Here is a 23,271-nt window from a genome sequence, read left to right as displayed (position 1 = left end):
CACTGATACCCCCCATACCATCACTACTGCCACTGATACCCTCCACACCACCACTACTGCCACTGATACCCCCCACACCACCACTACTGCCACTGATACCCCCCACACCACCACTACTGCCACTGATACCCCCCACACCACCACTACTGCCACTGATACCCCCCACACCACCACTACTGCCACTGATACCCCCACACCACCACTACTGCCACTGATACCCCCACACCACCACTACTGCCACTGATACCCCCCAGTATGACCACTACTGCCACTGATACCATTCCCCTCCCCACCACTCATCCCATCCCACCCCCCAAACACCACCCTTGCCATGGGTCCCATCCTCCCACCACCGCAGCCACTCATTTCATCCAATGCCCCCCACTGCTGGACCCATCCACTCATCCAATCCCATCCCCCTCCAACCATCACCCTTGACACTGATCTCATTCCCCCCAACACCTCTGCCACTCATCCCATTCAATCCCCCCTACCACTGATCCCACCCCCAACCACAACCCTTGCCACTGATCCTATCCCCCCTCACCGCTGCCAATCATCCCATCTCCCCACCACCATCGCTGCCACTGATCCCTTCCCCATCCAACTGCCCATCTTCTCTGGCTCCGCCTGCACTCGAGCGTACTCACAGGCCCCGCCCATCCTCTCTGCTCACCCAAGCAAGACCTAGCAAGGAGGGGAACCAAGTGATCTGCAAGTGAGTAGCACCCATCCCTCAATATCAATACTGCCACTGATACCCCTCATCACAGCCGCCCATCTTCTCCAGCTCTGCCTGCACTCGAGCGTACTCACAGGCCCCGTCCATCTTCTCTGCTCACCCAAGCAAGACTTAGCAAGGAGGGGGAACCAAGGGATCTGCAAGTGAGTAGCACCCATCTCTCAATATCAACACTACTACTGATTCCCCATACACACCACCACCACCACTGCTGCCACTGATCCCATCTCCACCCAACCGCCCATCTTCTCCATCTCCGCCTGCACTACAGCGTACTCACAGCTCACATCCTCTCTGCTCACCCAAGCAAGACCTAGCAAGGAGGGGGAACCAAGTGATCTGCAAGTGAGTAGCACTCATCCCTCAATATCAACACTGCCACTGATTCCCCACACACACCACCACCACTGCACTGATCCCCTACACCACTGTTGCCACTGATACCCCCCCCACACCACCACCCCCACTAATGTCACTGATACCCCCATACCACCACTACTGCCACTGATACCCCCACACCACTACTACTGCCACTGATACCCCCCACACCACCACTACTGCCACTGATACAACCCCACACCACCACCACCACCACTACTGCCACTGATCCACCCCACCATGACCACTACTGCCACTGATACCATTCCCCTCCCCACCACTCATCCCATCCCACCCCCAACCACCACCCTCGCCATGGATCCCATCCTTCCACCACTACTGCCACTCATTTCCTCATTTCATCCAATTCCTCTCACTGCTCTCACTCATCCCACCCACCCAACCACAACCCTTGCCACTGATCCCATCCCCCCTCACCACTGCCAATCATCCCATCCCCCGACCACCACCGCTGCCACTGATCCCATCCCCACCCAACCACCACTGCTGCTACTAATCCCATCTCTTCCTCATCGCTGCCACTCATACCATCCCACACCACCACCACCGATGCCACTGATCATATCCCTCCCCAACCACCACCACTGCCACTCATCCCAGGGGCGTAACTACAGGGGTCACAATTGCAATAGTGCACAAGTTGCCCCTGAACACCTGGATGGGGGGCATTTATAGGACCAAATCCCCTCCATTTTTCTCCTGCAGCCACTAAAAGGCTGCTTCTCCTCCTCTCCCTCTGATAGGCATTCAGTGGCTGCAGGTGGAAAATGGAGGGAATTTGTTCCCCCTCCTATTCAGGTCCTGCTGCCCCTGGGATCAGTGGAAAGGACCCTGGCCGGAGGTCAGGGGAGCCCTCCATGATTTCTTGCACCGGGGCCCTGAAGGTTCTAGTTATGCCTCTGGAATGAGTGTAGCATTGTCCCTTACTCTGATGTATGTAAACATTAAAGGAAGCATTGTGAACTTATTATTGACTTTAATAGTACTCTTATGTAACCAAATAAAATTGCATTACGTTAGCTGAGTTTGTTAAAGCATGCTCAACTTCCAACTACTTGAAGTAAAGTTATCAGTTTAATTTTTACAAAAAAACATTTTTAAGCCACTTTACAGACTTACTAATATGATTCTCAAAACTTTGATTAATATCAAAATTTACATCACTAACAAGTTTTTTTTTTCCTTCAATGAAAAGGATTTAAAACAAATAATGAGATAATTTCTAATGGCTTCATTCTAGTAATGAAGATTTGCTTAAGAGGAGGTCAATGATAGCATATTAATTAGTAATAAAAGCGATGGTTTATTTCACGGCGCTATAAATGCATATAATATGAATTAATATGCTGATATGATCTCGGCTAGACAATTTGACCACAAACAAGTAGGTATAGGTAGTCTTAAGACAGATAGCTACTAAAAAAGTTGATCACCTGCTTAAGTACAATCTCAAACAAATTGTGAGATGACAAACAAATGGGAAAACTCTGCTTTTGACTAACAACTAATACCTGTATATTTTGTAGTACCTGAGGTTGTGAAGAACCTGAACACACAGAATATCACCACCACTTCTATATCTCTGAGCTGGGACAAACCAGATGGAAATGTCAGTTCATATTATATCCAGATCCTGGAAGATCCAACTTTTGATAAGAATGTGACTACAACCTCTGACACAATTACGGGCTTGACACCTGGAAATTATTATACCTTCCTGGTCTCTGCTGTTGTCGATGGTGGTTATGTAAAGGGAACTCCCAATGTTACATCTGACTACACAAGTGAGTTATCAAAATAACTATTATTTGCATGGTAATCCTTAATTAAAAATAAATAATTAATGCTACTAGTTTGTATTGCTGGGTAGGGATGAGCCGAACACCCCCCCCCCCCCCACCCCCGGTTCGGTTCGCAGCAGAAAATGCGAACAGGCAAAAACTTTGTTTGAACACACGAACAGCGTTAAAGTCTATGGGACACAAACATGAATAATCAAAAGTGCTCATTTTAAAGGCTTTATGCAAGTTATTGCCATAAAAAGTGTTTGGGGACCTGAGTCTTGCCCCAGGGGACATGTTTTAATGCAAAAAAAAAGTTTTAAAAACTGCAGTTTTTTCGAGAGCAGTGATTTTAATAATGCTTAAAGTGAAACAATAAAAGTGAACTATTCCTTTAAATTTCCTACCTGGGGGGTGTCTATAGTATGCCTGTAAAGTGGCGCATGTTTCCCATGTTTACAACAGTCCCTGCACAAAATGACATTTCTAAAGGAAAAAAAGTAATTTAAAAGTACTTTGCGGCTATAATAAATTGTGGGTCCCTGCAATACACATGAAAGTCATTGAAAAAAAACGGCGTGGGATTCCCCCACAGTCCATCCCCAGGCCCTTTGGGTCTGGTATGAATATTAAGGGGAACCCTGAACCAAAATTTAAAAAACATTGCATGGGGGTCCCCCCAAATTCCATACCAGGCCCTTCAGGTCTGGTATGGATATTAAGGGGAACCCCATGCCAAAATGAAAAAAGAAAAATGGCATGGGGGCCCCCTCAAAATCCATACCAGACTCCATTTTTTTTTACCAAAAATATGTAGAAGAATACATATTGGCCTAAACTAATAAAGAAATTATTTTTTTCTTTTTTTAATTTGGGATACTTGTTATAGCAAAAAGTAAAAACATTGTGTTTTAAAAAAAATTACGCTCTTCTTTTGTTTATAGTGCACAAAATAAAACCCGCAAAGGTGATCAAATACCCCCAAAAGAAAGCTGTATTTGTGGGGAAAAAAGGATGTAAATTTTGTTAGGGTACAACATCGCACAATTGCGTAATTATTAGTTAAAGTGACACAGTATGGTATCGCAAAAGATGGCCTGGTCAGGAAGGGGGTAAATTCTTCTGGGGCTGAAGTAGTTAAAGAGTTGAGAATCTTCACAAAATAAATTGTGCAATTATTTACTTCAATTATCCAAACAAAATGTAGATGGATATATATAACCACTTGCATACTGGGCACTTAAACACCCCTCCTGCCCAGACCAAGTTTCAGCTTTCGGTGCTCTCACACTTTGAATCACAATTACTCAGTCATGCAACACTGTACACAAATACATTTTTGTCCTTTTTTCCCCCACAAATAGAGCTTTCTTTTGGTGGTATTTGATCACCTCTGGGTTTTTTATTTTTTTTGCTATAATTGAAAAAAGACTGAATTAAAAAAAAAAAAAACATTTTTCTTTATTTCTTTGATATCATTTTGCAAATTATTAATTTTTCTTCATAAATTTTGGCCAAAGATTATACTGCTAAATACAGTATCTTTGGTAAAAAATAACCCAAATTAGTGGATATTATTTGGTCTTTGTGAAAGTTAGAAAGTCCACAAGCTGTGGTGCAAATCACACAAAATTGATCACATCTGATGTACTGGTGTACTAATTTCTTGCGACCTGAACAAGCCAGAAAAGTACAAATACCCCCCAAATGACCCCTTTTTTGAAAGTAGACATTCCAAGGTATTTAGAAAGAGGCATGGTGAGCTTTTTGATGTTGTCATTTTTTCCCACAATTCTTTGCAAAATGAAGATTTTTTATTTTATTTACATTTTTTCCACAAAATTGTCATTGTAATAGGTTATTTCTCTGACGTGGCATGTGTATACCACAAATAATGCCCAAAATAAATTCTGCTACTCCTCCTGAGTATTACGATACCACATGTGTGGGACTTTTCCACAGCCTGGCCACATAGAGAGGCCCAACATGCAGGGAGCGCCGTCACGTGTTCTAGGAGCATAAATTACACACCTAACTTGTTGACTAACTATTACACTTTTGAAGGCCCTGGAGCACCAGGACAATGACACATGACACCGACGTGGCACTGATGACAGATGGCACTGATACGTGGCACTGATACGTGGCACTGATGACAGATGCCACTAATACATGGCACTGATGACACGTGGCACTGATGACAGATGGCACTTATACGTGGCACTGATGACATGTGGCACTGATGACACATGGCACTAATACGTGGCACTGATGACAGCTGGCACTAATACGTGGCACTAATGACACGTGACACTGACAGATGGCATTAATATGTGGCACTGATGACAGATGGCACTTATACGTGGCACTGATGACATGTGGCACTGATGACACATGGCACTAATACGCAGCAATGATAACAGATGGCACTAATACATGGCACTGATGGCACGTTACACTGATGACAGATGGCACTGATACCTGGCATTGATGGCACATGACACTGATAACAGATGGCACATGACACTGACAGGTGGCACTGATGACAGATGGCACTGATACGTGGCACTGATGACAGATGGCACTGATGCGTGGCACTGATGACAGATGGCACGAATATGTGGCACTGATGACATGTGACACTGATATGGCACTGATGACATGTGGCACTGATGACAGATGGCACTATGTGGCACTGATGACACGTGGCACTGATGTGGCACTGATGACAGATGGCACTTACATGTAGCACTGGGGACAGATGACACTAAGGACAGGTGGCACTGATGACAGATGGCACTGATGACAGTTGGCACTGATGACAGATGGCACTGATGACAGAATGCACTAGGGACAGATGGCACTGATGACAGGTGGCACTGGCAACAGAGGGCACTAACAAGTGGCAGTGGGGGCAGATGGCAGTGGGGTCAGTGGGGACAGGTGGCAGTGGGGACAGATGGGCACTTTGTTTTATTTTTATTTTTTTACACTAACCGCTGCATCTCTGCAGAGGTTCATCTCTCCCTCCTCACGCGCTGTCTCTGGCGATGAGAGATGATCTCATATGTTTACATATGAGATCATCTCTCATTGGGCATGCCGATCACGCTGTAAACAGCCGCTGTGATTGGCCATTTAAGCTGCATTCACACCTGAGCATAGCGTTTTCAAGCGTTTTTTTGCTTCGTTTTTTACAGCGATTTGCGGCGTTTTTTACCGCTATTTGCCGCGATTTTGTGCAGGGCAAAAGGTCATCAATGTTAAAAGAAGAAAAACGCCCAAATCTGCTCAATTCGAGCGACAAAAAAGGGTCCGGAACTTGTTTGAGCTTCAGGCGTTCGGCTTCAGGCGACATGTAGTGGAGATGTGAACCATCTCCATTGAGAATAATAGAATTTTGCCTCTCTAGCGTTTTGTAGCTTCAGGCTTCAAGCTACAAAACACTCAAGTGTGAATGGGGTCTTACAGCGATCTGTGACTGGCTGTGTCCGGGGGACATGGCCAGCACAGAACTTCCCCGATGCGTGCCCGCTGCGGCGCGCAGAGGAGAAGTTAAAGGGAGGACGTCTAGGGACGCCCTCCCGGCAGATAGCGTTCGCGCTGTAGCCATCTTTTGGCTATAGTGCGGGCGCGAAGTGGATATATATATGGAATGAAGTGAATATTCACAAAATTTACTGTGTGAAGATTCTGAAATTCTTTTAGTAAATCAACCAAATTGCGCAGTATCACTATTATATGCATTTATAGCTCCATGAAAAAAAACCTCACTTTTATTACTGATTAATATTCTGATATGATCTCCTTAGCTAGACAATTTGACTATGTACATATATATACCTAGTATAGGTAGTCTTAAGACAGATTTCTACTATAAAAGTTGATCACCTGTTCGAGTACAATCTCAAACAAATTGTGAGATCACAAACAAATGTAAAAAACTCTGCTTTAGACTAACAACTAATACCTGTATATTTTGTAGTACCTGATGTTGTGAAGAACCTGAACACACAGAATATCACCACCACTTCTATATCTCTGAGCTGGGACAAACCAGATGGAAATGTCAGTTCATATTATATCCAGATCCTGGAAGATCCAACTTTTGATAGGAATGTGACTACAACCTCTGACACAATTACGGGATTGACACCTGGAAATTATTATACCTTCCTGGTCTCTGCTGGTGTTGATGGTGGTAATGTAAAGGGAGCTCCCAATATTACAACTGACTACACAAGTGAGTTATCAAAAGAACTATAAGTTGCATGGTAATCCTTAATTAAAAATAAATAATTAATGCTACTAGTTTGTATTGCTGAGGCATTTCAGCTACATTTTGGAAAATAGCACTTTCTTAGGTAGCGTGCACTGTGTTTGTTTTTCCTTTGGGAAACTTCAGAAATACTGTAACAAAAATATGTAAGTAGGCGAATGTTGTGTAGAACAATAAGGGTGTGCAACTTAAAGTGGTTATGAAGCCACTTTCTTTACATAATGGAATCCCCTGTGTTGTATTAAGTTATGTTCCCCACTCTATGTGCTTTATAAAAAAATATGTAGATATATACCTTAAGAGCAGTTCTCAGCGCTCACGTGACCGCCCGCCGCTGTCTTCCCAATCTGAGAACTACAGCAGCAGGGCTGAGAAACCTTAAGACAGATAGCTACTAAAAAAGTTGATCACCTGCTTAAGTACAATCTCAAACAAATTGTGAGATGACAAACAAATGTGAAAACTCTGCTTTTGACTAACAACTAATACCTGTATATTTTGTAGTACCTGAGGTTGTGAAGAACCTGAACACACAGAATATCACCACCACTTCTATATCTCTGAGCTGGAACAAACCAGATGGAAATGTCAGTTCATATTATATCCAGATCCTTGAAGATCCAACTTTTGATAGGAATGTGACTACAACCTCTGACACAATTACGGGATTGACACCTGGAAATTATTATACCTTCCTAGTCTCTGCTGTTGTTGATGGTGGTAATGTAAAGGGAGCTCCCAATATTACAACTGACTACACAAGTAAGTTATCAAATTAATTATTAATTGCATGATATTCCATAAGTAAAAATAAATAATTAAAGTGATTGTAAAGGTAAATAAAAAAACAAATAAAAAAACAAAAAAAAAAACAAAAAAAAAACATATCATGCTTACCTCCACTGTGCAGCTCGTTTTACACAGAGTGGCCGTGAACCTGCTCTTCTGGGGTTCCCTGGTGGCTCTCATGGCTCCTCTCCACATCTGATAACCTCTCGGAAAAGCCCTTCCCCGAGGGGGTTACCTTGCAGGTGCGCTCCCGAGTCCAGCCTTCAGTGTCCATAGAGGCCAAGTGCAGGACTCGGCTCCACCCCCCGGCACTCGCATCTTGAATTTGATTGACAGCAGCGGGAGCCAATGCCCGCACTGCTATCAATCTATACAATCAAGAGCTGAGAACCCCAGGCAGAGAGACAGTGCGTCCACGCTGGGTCAAGTTCGAGGGTTCAGGTAAGTAAAATGGGGGGGCTGGGGGGCCGGTTACTGACAGGTGTTTTTTCCCCTTAATGCATAGGATGCATTAAGGGGAAAAAACATGAAGGTTTACAACCCCTTTAATGCTAATAGCTTCTATTGCTGAGGCATTTCTGCTACATTTTGTAAAACAGCACTTTCTTAGGTAGTGCGCACTGTGTTTTTCTTTCCTTTGGGTAACTGCTGAAATTCTGGACAAAAATGTGTAGGTAGGCCAGTGTTGTGTAGAACAATAAGGGTTCGCAACTTAAAGAGCTGAAAATAACCAAAATAAACTGTGCACATTTTTACTTCAATTACCTAAGTGTACATGAATATATATATTTTAAAATAAGGAATGAAGTGAATATTCACAAAATTTATTGTGTGAAGTTTCTCAAATTCTTTAGTAAATCAACCAAATTGTGCAGTGTCACACTATTATATGCATTTATAGCGCCATGAAAAAACCCTCACTTGTATTACTAATTAATATGCTGATATGATCTCTTCAACTAGACAATTTGACCATGAAAATTTAGCATAGGTAGTCTTAGGACAGATAGCTACTATAAAAGTTGATCACCTTCTCAATCTCAAACAAGTTGTGATATGACAAACAAATGTGAAAACTCTGCTTTAGACTAACAACTAATACCTGTAAATTTTGTAGTACCTGAGGTTGTGAAGAACCTGAACACACAGAATATCACCACCACTTCTATATCTCTGAGCTGGGACAAACCAGATGGAAATGTCAGTTCATATTATATCCAGATCCTGGAAGATCCAACTTTTGATAGGAATGTGACTACAACCTCTGACACAATTACGGGATTGACACCTGGAAATTATTATACCTTCCTGGTTTCTGCTGTTGTCGATGGTGGTAATGTAAAGGGAGCTCCCAATATTACAACTGACTACACAAGTGAGTTATCAAAATAACTATTAATTGCATTTTAATACTTAATTAAAAATAAATAATTAATGCTACTAGTTTGTATTGCTGAGGCATTTCAGCTACATTTTTGGAAAATAGCACTTTCTTAATGTGTTTGTCTTTCCTTTTTGTAAGTTCAGAAATACTGTAACAAAAATATGTAAGTAGGCAAATGTTGTGTAGAACAATAAGGGTGTGCAACTTAAAGTGGTTATGAAGCCACTTGTTTTTACTTAATGGAATCCCCTGTGTTGTATTAATGTTCCCCACTGTATGTGCTTTTATAAAAAAATATGTAGCTCTATACTTTATTTAAGAGTACTTCTAAGCGCTCATGTGACCGCCCGCCGCTGTCTTCCCAATCTGAGAACTACAGTGGCGGGGCTGAGAAACCTGGCTGACGTTAGCTGGGAGGAGAGGAGGAGAGATGTGGGTGGTCACGTGAGTGCAAGTGGCACTCTGAAATAAGGTATATATCGGTTTTTTATTAAAGCATATACAGTGGGCAACATAACTTAATGTAGCACAAGGGATTCCATTAACAAAGCACAGTAATCATAGCACCAGGAGGTGACAGGCAGAGAGGGGGAGTGAGGAGAAACAGAGCTGACAGGCAGAGAGGGGGAGTGAGGAGAAACAGCGGATGATGGAGGCACGTAAACTGACCATGGTATCAGAGGATCAGCAGCCATGATAAACGTGGTCAGTTTACAGAGGGAGGACAGTACCAGGCAGGATCAGCCAAATAGTTTAGATTATACAAAGGGCCAAATTACACAGCATTAGCACTGTGCTGTTATTCATGCTTTAAAGGAACAGGATCATTTTTTTTAAGGTTACAACCACTTTAACCGCTTCCCAACCTGCTCCTGTATTTATACGGCAGCAGAATGGCTCAGCTGCGCAAGTCACCGTGTACATACTGATGCTCCTCTAAGAGCAATAGCAGGCGTGTGCTCGCTGCATGGGGACCCAATGCACATGGCCGGCACGATCACTGCTGGCCACCCGGGATTGCGGACACGAGAGCAGGAACGGGGATTTATCTGTGTAAATACACAAATCCCTTTCCTGTTAGGGGAGGAGAAACAGATCTTCTGTTACTACGAAGTAGCAAAATGGATATGTCTCCTCCCCCAGTCAGTTCAATCCCTTTAAAGTTAGAACACATCTAGGGAACACATATTTAACCCCTTGATTGCCCCCTAGTGTTAACCCCTTCACTGCCAGTGACATTTATACAGTAATCAGTGGTTATTTTGAACTCTGATCGATGTATAAATGTCAATGGTCCCAAAAAAATGTCAAAAGTGTTTGATATGTTCATCACAATGTCGCAGTCCTGATAAAAAACGATGATCGCTGCCATTACTAGGAAAAAATAAAAAAAATAAAAATGGCATAAATCTATCCCCTATCTTGTAGACGCTATAACTTTTGCGCAAACCACTCAACATACGCTTATTGTGATTTTTTTTACCAAAAATATGTAGAAGAATACATATTGGACTAAACTGAAGAAGATTTTTTTATTTTTTTTTATTTGGGATATGTATTATGGCAAATAGTGAAAAATATTGTGTTTCTTTCAAAATTGATGCTCTCCATTTGTTTAATGCGCAAAAAATAAAAGCTGCAAAGGTGATCAAATACCACCAAAAGAAAGCTCTATTTGTGGGGAAAAAAAAGGATGTGAACTTTGTTTGGGTATAACGTCGCACAACCGCACCATTGTCAGTTAAAGCGACGCAGTATCGCAAAAAATGGCCTGGTCAAGAAGGGGGTGAATTCTTCCGGGGCTGAAGTAGTTAAAGAGTTGAAAATCTTCACACAATAAATTGTGCAATTGTTTACTTCAATTATCCAACTAAGTGTAGATGAATATATATATTTTAAGATAAGGAATTAAATGAATATTCACAAAATTTACTGTGTGAAGATTCTCAAATCCTTTAGTAAATCAACCAAATTGCACAGTGTCACACTATTATATGCATTTATAGCGGCATTAAAAAAAATCTCACTTTTATTACTTATTAATATTCAGATATGATCTCCTCAGCTACACAATTTGACCATGTACATATAGTATAGGTAGTCTTAAGCAGGGCTTTTTTTCAGTGGGAACATGGTAAAACACAGTTCCGGCACATCCAGCACTGAATGTATGTAATAGTATGGAGTGTGGGGTGTGCTGGAGGGTCTATTGATGTTGGCTGCTGGGGGATCTATTGCCACTGGTGGGGGTCTGATTTTGTGTGAGGGTCTATTGCTGCTGATGGGGAATTTATTGTTGCTGGAAGAGATCTACTGTTGAGGGAGAGGTCTATATTTACTGGCTGCTGGAGGATCTATTGATGCTTGCTGCTGGGAGATCTGTTGTTGCTGCTGGGGGTGGGGGGGTCTAATGTTGCTTGCGTGGATATTTTGTTACTAGGTGTGATATTTTGTTGTGGGTGGTTCACTGTTGCTGCAGGGAATCTATTGTTGTTGGGGTGGAATCCATTGTTGCTGGGGGAGTCTATTGTTGCTGGGGAAGTCTATTGTTGGGATTCTATTGTTGCTGGCTGCAGGGGATCTATTTTACTGCTTTTCTTTTTAGCATTAACATGTTCCATACACATAATTTGGCACCACAAAATTACACTTTGTTCTGTATTCTCTAAAAGGGGCAGTACTGGTAGGTGGGTAGGGGGTGGAATCAAGGGATGATGGTGAGAGGTGGGTAGGGGGAAGAGACAAGGGGTGACTCAGACGGGGGAGTTCCTGTACCTATTCTCTGAGAAAAAAAGCCCTGGTCTTAAGACAGACAGTTAATATAAAAGTTGATCACCTGTTCGAGTACAATCTCAAACTAATTGTGATATGACAAACAAATGTGAAAACTCTGCTTTAGACTAACAACTAATACCTGTATATTTTGTAGTACCTGAGGTTGTGAAGAACCTGAACACACAGAATATCACCACCACTTCTATATCTCTGAGCTGGGACAAACCAGATGGAAATGTCAGTTCATATTATATCCAGATCCTGGAAGATCCAACTTTTGATAGGAATGTGACTACAACCTCTGACACAATTACGGGATTGACACCTGGAAATTATTATACCTTCCTGGTTTCTGCTGTTGTTGATGGTGGTAAAGTAAAGGGAACTCCCAATATTACAACTGACTACACAAGTGAGTTATCAAAATAATTATTAATTGCATGATATTCCATAATTAAAAATAAATAATGAAACTTATTGTAAAGGTAAATAAAAACAAAAACAAAACAAAAAAAACAAACATATTATACTTGCCTCCACTGTGCAGCTTGTTTTGCACAGACTGGCTTCGAACTTCTGGGCTCCCCCCGGGGGCTCTCTTTGCTCCTCCCCACATCAAATAACCCCCTCGGAGAAGCGCTTTCCGAAGGGGGTTACCTTGTGGGTGTGCTCCAGAGTCCAGTCATCATGTCCATAGACGCCGAATGCAGGATTCGGCCCCGCCCACCTGCGCTCGCGTCTTGGATTTGATTGAAAGCAACAGGAGCCAATGACTGCGTCAATCTATCCAATCAAGAGCCGAAAACCCCAAGTTGAGAAACAGTGCTTCCCCGCCGGGTCAAGTTCGAGGGTTCAGGTGAGTAAAATGGGGTGGCTGGAGGGGCTGGGGGGGGCGGTCACTGACAGGTGTTTTTTTACCTTAATGCATAGGATGCATTAAGGTGAAAAAAACACGAAGATTTACAACCCCTTTAATGCTAATAGCTTCTATTGCTGAGGGATTTCTGCTACATTTTGAAAAACAGCACTTTCTTAGGTAGTGTGCACTGTTTTTCTTTCCTTTGGGTAACTGCTGAAATGCTGGAACAAAAATGTGTAAGTAGGCCAATGTTGTGCAGAACAATAAGAGTTTGCAACTTAAAGAGTTGAGAATCTTCACAAAATAAATTGTGCAAATATTTACTTCAATTATCTAAACAAAATGTAGATGAATATATGTGTATATATATATATATATATATATATATATATATATATATATATATATATTAATTAAAGTAAGGAATGAAGTGAATATTCACAAAATTTATTGTGTGAAGATTCTCAAATCCTTTAGTAAATCAACCAAATTGCGCAGTATCACTATTATATGCATTTATAACTGCATGTGAAAAAAAAAACCTTCACATTTATTACTAATTAATATTCTGATAGGATCTCCTTAGCTAGACAATTTGACCATGAACATATAGCATAGCTGCTATAAAAATTAATCCGCTGTTCAAGTACAATCTCAAACAAATTGTGAGATGACAAACAAATGACAAACGAATGTGAAAACTCTGCTGCAGCCTTAAAGCTAATACCTGTATATTTTGTAGTACCTGAGGTTGTGAAGAACCTGAACACACAGAATATCACCACCACTTCTATATCTCTGAGCTGGGACAAACCAGATGGAAATGTCAGTTCATATTATATCCAGATTCTGGAAGATCCAACTTTTGATAGGAATGTGACTACAACCTCTGACACAATTACGGGATTGACACCTGGAAATTATTATACCTTCCTGGTCTCTGCTGTTGTTGATGGTGGTAATGTAAAGGGAGCTCCCAATATAACAACTGACTACACAAGTGAGTTATCAAAATAATTATGAATTGCATGATATTCTATAATTTAAAATAAATAATGAAAGTGATTGTAAAGGTAAATAAAAAAAAAAAAAAAAATATATCCTACTTACCTCCACTGTGCAGCTCGTTTTGCAAAGAGTGGCCTCGAACCTGCTCTTCTGGGGTTCCCTGGCAGCTCTCGTGGCTTCTCCCCATATCTGATAACCCCCTCAGAAAAGCGCTTCCCCGAGCGGGTTACCTTGCAGGCGCGCTCCTGAGTCCAGCATTCGGCATCCATAGAGGCCAAATGCAGGACTCGGGTCCACCTCCGGCGCTCGCATCTTAGATTTGATTGACAGCAGCGGGAGCCAATGGCTGCGCTGCTATCAATCTATCCAATCAAGAGCCGAGAACCCCAGGTAGAGAGACAGTGCGTCCCCGCTGGGTCAAGTTCAAGGGTTCAGGTAAGCAAAATGGGGGAGGCTGGGGTGCCGGTCACTGACAGGTGTTTTTTCACCTTAACCTCCCTATCGGTAATCCCGAGTCTGGCTCGGGTTGGGATTTTAGCAACATAAGCGTTAACCACGAGCCAGACTCGGGATCGCATCGCTGGACACAGGGAGAGGTTACTTACCTTGTCCCCTGGATCCAGCGATGTCCTCCGCGCTGTGTGTGCGAGCCGTTCCTCCGCTCAATTCACACAGTGCCCGAATGCCGCCGAGCTCCGTTCCCTGCGACATTACGGCACACGGGAGCGGAGATCGGCGCCAAATTCAAAAAAGTAAAAACACACAAAACACAGAAGTACTGTAATCTTACAGATTACAGTACTGTATAAAAAAAAGACACACCCCCTAGTGGTCTGTGCAGTGCCCTGCATGCATTTTTATATTATAAATACTGTTTTTTCTGCCTGGAATTTGGAGATTGTCCATAGCAACCAAAAAGTGTCCCTTTATGTCAAAAGTGATTTTAGACCAACTAGAAAACAGTGATAATAAATTATAATCACTTGCAGAATTGAGCGATAGCGATTTGTGGGGAAATTCGTCATCAAACACTAATTCTAATGACAGCGACAATTCTGCAAATTAGCACATTTCATTGTTTTTGGATTTGATTACATTATTGAATAATTTTTATTATTATTTATTATATTATAAACTTTATCATACCCGGGATGTCTGCTAGACTCTGGTTTGAACAGATTTAAGAGAGTTATTCCTAAGAATTACAGGACTACAATATAAAATGCCAAATTTCCATGCAAAATAATTGTACCACTTTCAGCACCTAAAACCAGAACTAATCATACCGCCAGGGAGGTTAATGTATAGGATGCATTAAGGTGAAAAAACACTAAAGTTTACAACACATTTAATGCTAATTGTTTCTATAGCTGAGGCATTTCTGCTACATTTTTAAAAACAGCACTTTCTTAGGTACAGGCATACCCCACGTTTAAGTACACAATGGGGTTTATTTACTAAAGCTGGAAAGTGCAAAATCAGGCTCACTTCTGCATAGAAACCAATGAGCTTCTAACCCCAGCTTGTTCAATTAATCTTTGGTTATAAAACCTGGAGCCTGAATTTGCACTTTCCAGCTTTAGTAAATAAACCCCATTGTGTACTTAAAAGTGGGGTATGCCTGTAGTGTGCACTGTGTTTTTCTTTCCTTTGGGTAACTGCTGAAATTCTGGAACAAAAATGTGTAAGTAGGCCAATGTTGTGTAGAACAATAAGAGTTTGCAACTTAAAGAGTTGAAAATCTTCACAAAATAAACTGTGCAAATATTTACTTCAATTATACAACTAAGTGTAGACAAATATATATATTTTAAAATAAAGAATGAAGTGAATATTCGTAAAATTTATTGTTTGAAGATTCTCAAATCCTTTAGTAAATCAATTGTGCAGTGTCACTATTAAATGCATTTATAGCGCCATGAAAAAACCCCTCACTTTTATTACTAATTAATATTCTGGTATGATCTCCTTAGCTAGACAATTTGACCCTGAACATATAGTATAGGTAGTCTTAAGACAGATTTCTACTATAAAAGTTGATCACCTGCTTGAGTACAATCTCAAACAAATTGTGATATGACAAACAAATGTGAAAACTCTGCTTTTGACTAACAACTAATACCTGTATATTTTGTAGTACCTGAGGTGGTGAAGAACCTGAACACACAGAATATCACCACCACTTCTATATCTCTGAGCTGGGACAAACCAGATGGAAATGTCAGTTCATATTATATCCAGATCCTGGAAGATCCAACTTTTGATAGGAATGTGACTACAACCTCTGACACAATTACGGGATTGACACCTGGAAATTATTATACCTTCCTGGTCTCTGCTGGTGTTGATGGTGGTAACGTAAAGGGGACTCCCAATGTTACAAATGACTACCCAAGTGAGTTATCGAAATAACTATTAGTTGCATGGTAATCATTAATTAAAGATAAATAATTAATGCTGCTAGTTTGTATTGCTGAGGCATTTCAGCTACATTTTGGAAAACAGCACATTCTTAGGTAGCGTGCACTGTGTTTTTCTTTCCTTTGGGTAACTTCAGAAATGCTGTATAAAAAAATATGTAGATATATACTTTAAGAGCAGTTATCAGAGCTCACATGACCACCTGCCGCCATCCTCCTAATCTGAGAACTACAGCAGCGGGGCTGAGAAACCTGGCTAAGGTCAGCTGGGAGGAGAGGAGGAGAGAGGCAGGTGGTCAAGTGAGCGCCAAGTGGCGCTCTGAAATAAGGTATATATCTATATTTTTTTGAAGTACATACAGTGGGGAACATAACTTAATGTAGCACAGGGGATTCCATTAACAAAGCACAGTAATTATAGCACCAGGAGGGGCGGGCACTGACACAGAGCTGACAGGCGGCAGAGAGGGGTAGAGAGCAGAGACAGCAGATGATGGAGGCAAGTAAACTGACCACGGTATCAGGGGATCAGCAGCCATGATACACATGGTCAGTTTACATGGGGGAGGACAGCACCAGGCAGGATCAGCCAAGTATTTGAGATTATTCAAAGGGCCAAATTACACAGCACACGCACTATGCTGTTTGTTCTTCATGCTTTAAAGGAAAAGGATTCATTGTTTTAAGGTTACAACCACTATTTTAAAATAAGAAATTAAGTGAATATTCACAATTTATTGTGTGAAGATTCTCAAATCCTTTAGTAAATCAACCAAATTGTGCGGTGTCACACTATTATATGCATTCATAGCGCCATGAAAAAAAACCTCACTTTTAGTACTAATTTATATGCTGATATGATCTCAGCTAGACAATTTGACTACAAACAAGTAGTATAGGTAGTCTTAAGACAGATAGCTACTACAAAAGTTGAACACCTGCTTGAGTACAATCTCAAACAAATTGTGAGATGACAAACAAATGTGAAAACTCTGCTTTAGACTAACAATTAATACCTGTATATTTTGTAGTACCTGAGGTTGTGAAGAACCTGAACACACAGAATATCACCACCACTTCTATATCTCTGAGTTGGGACAAACCAGATGGAAATGTCAGTTCATATTATATCCAGATCCTGGAAGATCCAACTTTTGATAAGAATGTGACTACAACCTCTGACACAATTACGGGATTGACACCTGGAAATTATTATACCTTCCTGGTCTCTGCAGGTGTCGATGGCGGTAATGTAAAGGGAACTCCCAATATTACAACTGACTACACAAGTGAGTTATCAAAAGATCTATTAGTTGCATGGTAATCCTTAATTTAAAATAAATAATTAATGCTACTAGTTTGTATTACTGAGTAGGGATGAGCCGAATACCCCCCCGGTTCGGTTCGCAGCAGAACATGCAAAAAATTAGTTTGAACACGCGAACAACGTTAAAGTCTATGGGACACAAACATGAATAATCAAAAGTGCTAATTTTAAAGGCTTTTATGCAAGTTATTGCCATAAAAAGTGTTTGGGGACCTGAGTCCTGCCCCAGGGGACATGTACCAATGCAAAAAAAAGTTTTAAAAACTAAAGTTTTGTCGAGAGCAGTGAGTTTAAACACTTATAGACCGGACCATTTTGCGATTCAGCACTGCGCCGCTTTAACTGACAATTGCGCGGTCGTGGGTGGCAGTGTAGGGGTTAAGTGTTCTTAGGGGTGTGTTACTTACTGTTGGGGGCTGGGCTTTAATTTAGTGAACACTGATCTCTGCTCCAATCACATGGAGCAGAGATCAGCGTCACAGTTGCTAGGCAGAATGGAGAAATGCTGTTTACAACGGCATTTCTTCATTCGGCCGCTCCATGAGACGATCGCGGGTATGCCCGCAGCGATCGAGTCCGCGGGTCCCGCGACCGGACTCACAGGGGTCCCGACCAGCTCGGGAGCGCGCCGCCGGCGGCGCGGTCCCGGTGGCAGGGCGGCAAATTTAAAGGGACGTACAGGTACGCCTATTTGCCTGCCCGTGCCATTCTGCCGACGTACATCGGCGTGTGGTGGTCGGCAACTGGTTAATAATCCTTAAAGTGAAACAATACAAGTGAACTATTCCTTTAAATTTACTACCTGGGGGTGTCTATAGTATGCCTGTAAAGTGGCGCATGTTTCCCGTGTTTACAACAGTCCCTGCACAAAATGACATTTCTAAAGGAAAAAAAGTAATTTAAAAGTACTTTGCGGCTATAATAAATTGTAGGTCCCTGCAATACACATGAAAGTCATTGAAAAAAAACAGCATGGGATTCCCCCACAGTCCATTCCCAGGCCCATTGGGTCTGGTATGAATATTAAGGGGAACCCTGATTTAAAAAACATTGCGTGGGGGTCCCCCCAAATTCCATACCAGGCCCTTCAGGTCTGGTATGGATATTAAGGGGAACCCCATGCCAAAATGAAAAAATAAAAATGGCATGGGGGTCCCCCTCAAAATCCATACCAGACTTCTGTTTTTTAACAAAAATATGTAGAAGAATACATATTGGCCTAAACTAATGAAGAAATTATTTTTTTCTTTTTTTAATTTGGGATACTTGTTATAGCAAAAAGTAAAAACATTGTGTTTTAAAAAAAAATTACGCTCTTCTTTTGTTTATATTGCACAAAATAAAAGCCGCAAAGGTGATCAAATACCACCAAAAGAAAGCTCTATTTGTGGGGAAAAAATGTAAATTTTGTTAGGGTACAACATCGCACAATTGCGCAATTATTAATTAAAGCGACACAGTGTGGTTTCGTTAAAGATGGCCTGGTCAGGAAGGGGGTAAATTCTTCCGGGGCTGAAGTAGTTAAAGAGTTGAGAATCTTCACAAAATAAATTGTGCAATTATTTACTTCAATTATCCAAACAAAATGTAGATGGATATATATAACCACTTGCCTACTGGGCACTTAAACACCCCTCCTGCCCAGACCAATTTTCAGCTTTCGGTGCTCTCACACTTTGAATGACAATTACTCAGTCATGCAACACAGTACACAAATGAATTTTTGTCCTTTTTTCCCACAAATAGAGCTTTCTTTTGGTGGTATTTGATCACCTCTGTTTTTTTTATTTTTTGCGCTATTTTTTCTTCATAAATTTTGGCCAAAATTTATACTGCTACATACAGTATCTTTGGTAAAAATAACAGCTTGTGGACTTTCTAACTTTCACAAAGACCAAATTAGTGGATATTATTTGGTCTTTGTGAAAGTTAGAAAGTCCACAAGCTGTGGTGCAAATCACACAAAATTTATCACATCTGATGTACTGGTGGCCTATCTAATTTCTTGCGACCCGAACAAGCCAGGAAAGTACAAATACCCCCCAAATGACCCCTTTTTTGAAAGTAGACATTCCAAGGTATTTAGGAAGAGGCATGGTGAGCTTTTTGATGTTGTAATTTTTTCTCATCAATTCTTTGCAAAATTAAGATTTTTTATTTTATTTAAAATTTTTCCACAAAACTGTCATTGTAATAGGTTATTTCTCTCACGTGGCATGTGTATACCACAAATAATGCCCCAACATAAATTCTGCTTCTCCTCCTGAGTATTACGATACCACATGTGTGGGACTTTTCCACAGCCTGGCCACATAGAGAGGCCCAACATGCAGGGAGCGCCGTCACGTGTTCTAGAAGCATAAATTACACATCTAACTTGTTGACTAACTATTACACTTTTGAAAGCCCTGGAGCACCAGGACAATGACACATGACACCGACGTGGCACTGATGACAGATGGCACTGATGACACGTGGCACTGATACGTGGCACTGATGACAGATTCCATTAATACATGGCACTGATGACACGTGGCACTGACAGATGGCACGAATATGTGGTACTAATGACAGATGGCACTTATACATGGCACTGATGACATGTGGCACTGATGACACATGGCACTAATACGTGCCACTGATGACAGATGGCACTAATACGTGGCACTGGTGACACGTGACACTGACAGATCACATTAATATGTGGCACTGATGACAGATGGCACTTATACGTGGCACTGATGACATGTGGCACTAATATGTGGCACTGATGACAGATGGCACTAATACATGGCACAGATGACACGTGACACTGATGACAGATGGCACTGATACCTGGCATTGATGACACGTGACACTGATAACAGATGGCACGTGACACTGTCAGGTGGCACTGATGACAGATGGCACTGATACATGGCACTGATTACAGATGGCACTAATATGTGGCACTGATGACATGTGACGCTGATATGGCACTGGTGACAGATGGCACTATGTGGCCCTGATGACATGTGGCACTGATGTGGCACTGATGACAGATGGCACTATGTGGCACTGATGACACATGACACTGATGTGGCACTGATGGCAGGTGGCACTGATGACAGATGCCACTTATACGTGGCACTGGAGACAGATGACACTGAGGACAGATGGCACTGATGACAAATGGCACTGATCACAGATGGCACTGGGGACAGATGGCACTGATGACAGGTGGCACTGGGGACAGATGGCACTGATGACAGGTGGCAGTGGGGGCAGATGGCACTAACAGGTGGCAGTGGGGGCAGATGGCAGTGGGGTCAGTGGGGACAGGTGGCAGTGGGGACAGCTGGGCACTTTGTTTTAATTTTTTTATTTTTTACACTAACCGCTGCAGAGATGCAGCGGTTCATCTCTCCCTCCTCACGCGCTGTCTCTGTGTGAGGAGAGAGAGCCGGCAATGAGAGATGATCTCATATGTTTACATATGAGATCATCTCTCATTGGGCACGCCAATCGCGCTGTAAATGGCCACTGTGATTGGCCGTTTACAGCGATCTGTGACTGGCCGGGGGACACGGCCAGCACAGAACTTCCCCGATGCGTGCCCGTGACGGCGCGCAGACGGGAAGTTAAAGGGAGGTTGTCCAGGGATGCCCTCCGGCAGATAGCGTCCGCGCTGTAGCCATCTTTTGGCTATAGTGCGGGCGCGAAGTGTGTATATATATATATATATATATATATATATATATATATATATATGGAATGAAGTGAATATTTACAAAATTTATTGTGTGAAGATTCTCAAATCCTTTAGTAAATCAACCAAATTGCGCAGTATCACTATTATATGCATTTATAGCTCCATGAAAAAAAACTCACTTTTATTACTGATTAATATTCTGATATGATCTCCTTAGCTAGACAATTTGACTATGTACATATATATACCTAGTATAGGTAGTCTTAAAGCGGAGCTCCACCCTAAAGTGGAGCTTCCACTCATTGGAACCCTCCCCCCCTCCGGCGCCACAATTGGCACCTTTCAGGGGGGAGGGGGGTGCAGGTACCTGTACAGTACAGGTATCTGCACCCGCTTCCGGCATAGATATCTGCAGAAATGACGCCCCTTTCCGCAGAATCTATGCCCCTTTCCGGCGGTCCCCCGCTGTCTGCTGGGAAACACACGGATCCCAGAAACACCGGGAACCATCCTTATTGCGCAGCGTGACTCGCGCATGCGCAGTAGGGAACCGGGAAATTAAGCCGCGAGGCTCCACTTCCTGATTCCCATACCCAAGATGGCGGCGGCAGCACCCGAGAGACGATCAAGAGATCGGCTTCGGGTTCAGAGAGCGCAGGCGCGCTGGGCGAGTAAGTGTCCTTATTTTAAAAGTCAGCAGCTGCAGTATTTGTAGCTGCTGGCTTTTAAAAAAAAAACGGCGGAACTCCCGCTTTAAGACAGATTTCTACTATAAAAGTTGATCACCTGTTCGAGTGGCAGGTGGTCACGTGAGCACCAAGTGGCGCTCTGAAATAAGGTATATATCTACATATTTTTTTAAAGTACATACAGTGGGGAACATAACTTAATGTAGCACAGGGGATTCCATTACCAAAGCACAGTAATTATAGCACCAGGAGGGGCGGGCACTGACACAGAGCTGACAGACGGCAGAGAGGGGTAGAGAGCAGAGACAGCAGATGATGGAGGCACGTAAACTGACCACGGTATCAGGGGATCAGCAGCCATGATACACATGGTCAGTTTACATGGGGGAGGACAGCACCAGGCAGGATCAGCCAAGTATTTGAGATTATTCAAAGGGCCAAATTACACAGCACACGCACTATGCTGTTTGTTCTTCATGCTTTAAAGGAAAAGGATTCATTGTTTTAAGGTTACAACCACTATTTTAAAATAAGAAATTAAGTGAATATTCACAATTTATTGTGTGAAGATTCTCAAATCCTTTAGTAAATCAACCAAATTGTGCGGTGTCACACTATTATATGCTTTCATAGCGCCATGAAAAAAAACCTCACTTTTATTACTAATTAATATGCTGATATGATCTCAGCTAGACAATTTGACTACAAACAAGTAGTATAGGTAGTCTTAAGACAGATAGCTACTACAAAAGTTGAACACCTGCTTGAGTACAATCTCAAACAAATTGTGAGATGACAAACAAATGTGAAAACTCTGCTTTAGACTAACAATTAATACCTGTATATTTTGTAGTACCTGAGGTTGTGAAGAACCTGAACACACAGAATATCACCACCACTTCTATATCTCTGAGCTGGGACAAACCAGATGGAAATGTCAGTTCATATTATATCCAGATCCTGGAAGATCCAACTTTTGATAGGAATGTGACTACAACCTCTGACACAATTACGGGATTGACACCTGGAAATTATTATACCTTCCTGGTCTCTGCAGGTGTTGATGGTGGTAATGTAAAGGGAGCTCCCAATATTACAACTGACTACACAAGTGAGTTATCAAAATAA

The 23,271-nt window shown here is 42.0% G+C and overlaps 1 protein-coding gene across 1 annotated transcript in view; it reads left to right on the top strand.

Annotated features, from left to right (window-relative positions):
* Positions 1 to 23,271, top strand: part of LOC143986727 (receptor-type tyrosine-protein phosphatase eta-like) — a 32,458-nt gene extending 9,187 nt beyond the window's left edge. Inside the window, exons 5-13 of the mRNA XM_077485134.1 lie at positions 2,668 to 2,925; positions 6,908 to 7,165; positions 7,706 to 7,963; positions 9,108 to 9,365; positions 12,304 to 12,561; positions 13,751 to 14,008; positions 16,154 to 16,411; positions 17,468 to 17,725; positions 22,997 to 23,271. Coding sequence (XP_077341260.1) covers positions 2,668 to 2,925; positions 6,908 to 7,165; positions 7,706 to 7,963; positions 9,108 to 9,365; positions 12,304 to 12,561; positions 13,751 to 14,008; positions 16,154 to 16,411; positions 17,468 to 17,725; positions 22,997 to 23,271 — 2,339 coding nt within the window. The remainder of the gene's footprint in view (positions 1 to 2,667; positions 2,926 to 6,907; positions 7,166 to 7,705; positions 7,964 to 9,107; positions 9,366 to 12,303; positions 12,562 to 13,750; positions 14,009 to 16,153; positions 16,412 to 17,467; positions 17,726 to 22,996) is intronic.

The sequence above is a fragment of the Lithobates pipiens genome, unplaced genomic scaffold, assembly GCF_037356315.1.
Source record: "Lithobates pipiens isolate NorthernLeopardFrog02 unplaced genomic scaffold, aLitPip1_a1.2 Scaffold_18, whole genome shotgun sequence".
Classification (NCBI taxonomy): Eukaryota; Metazoa; Chordata; class Amphibia; order Anura; family Ranidae; genus Lithobates; species Lithobates pipiens.
This window is presented reverse-complemented; position numbering and strand designations above follow the sequence as displayed.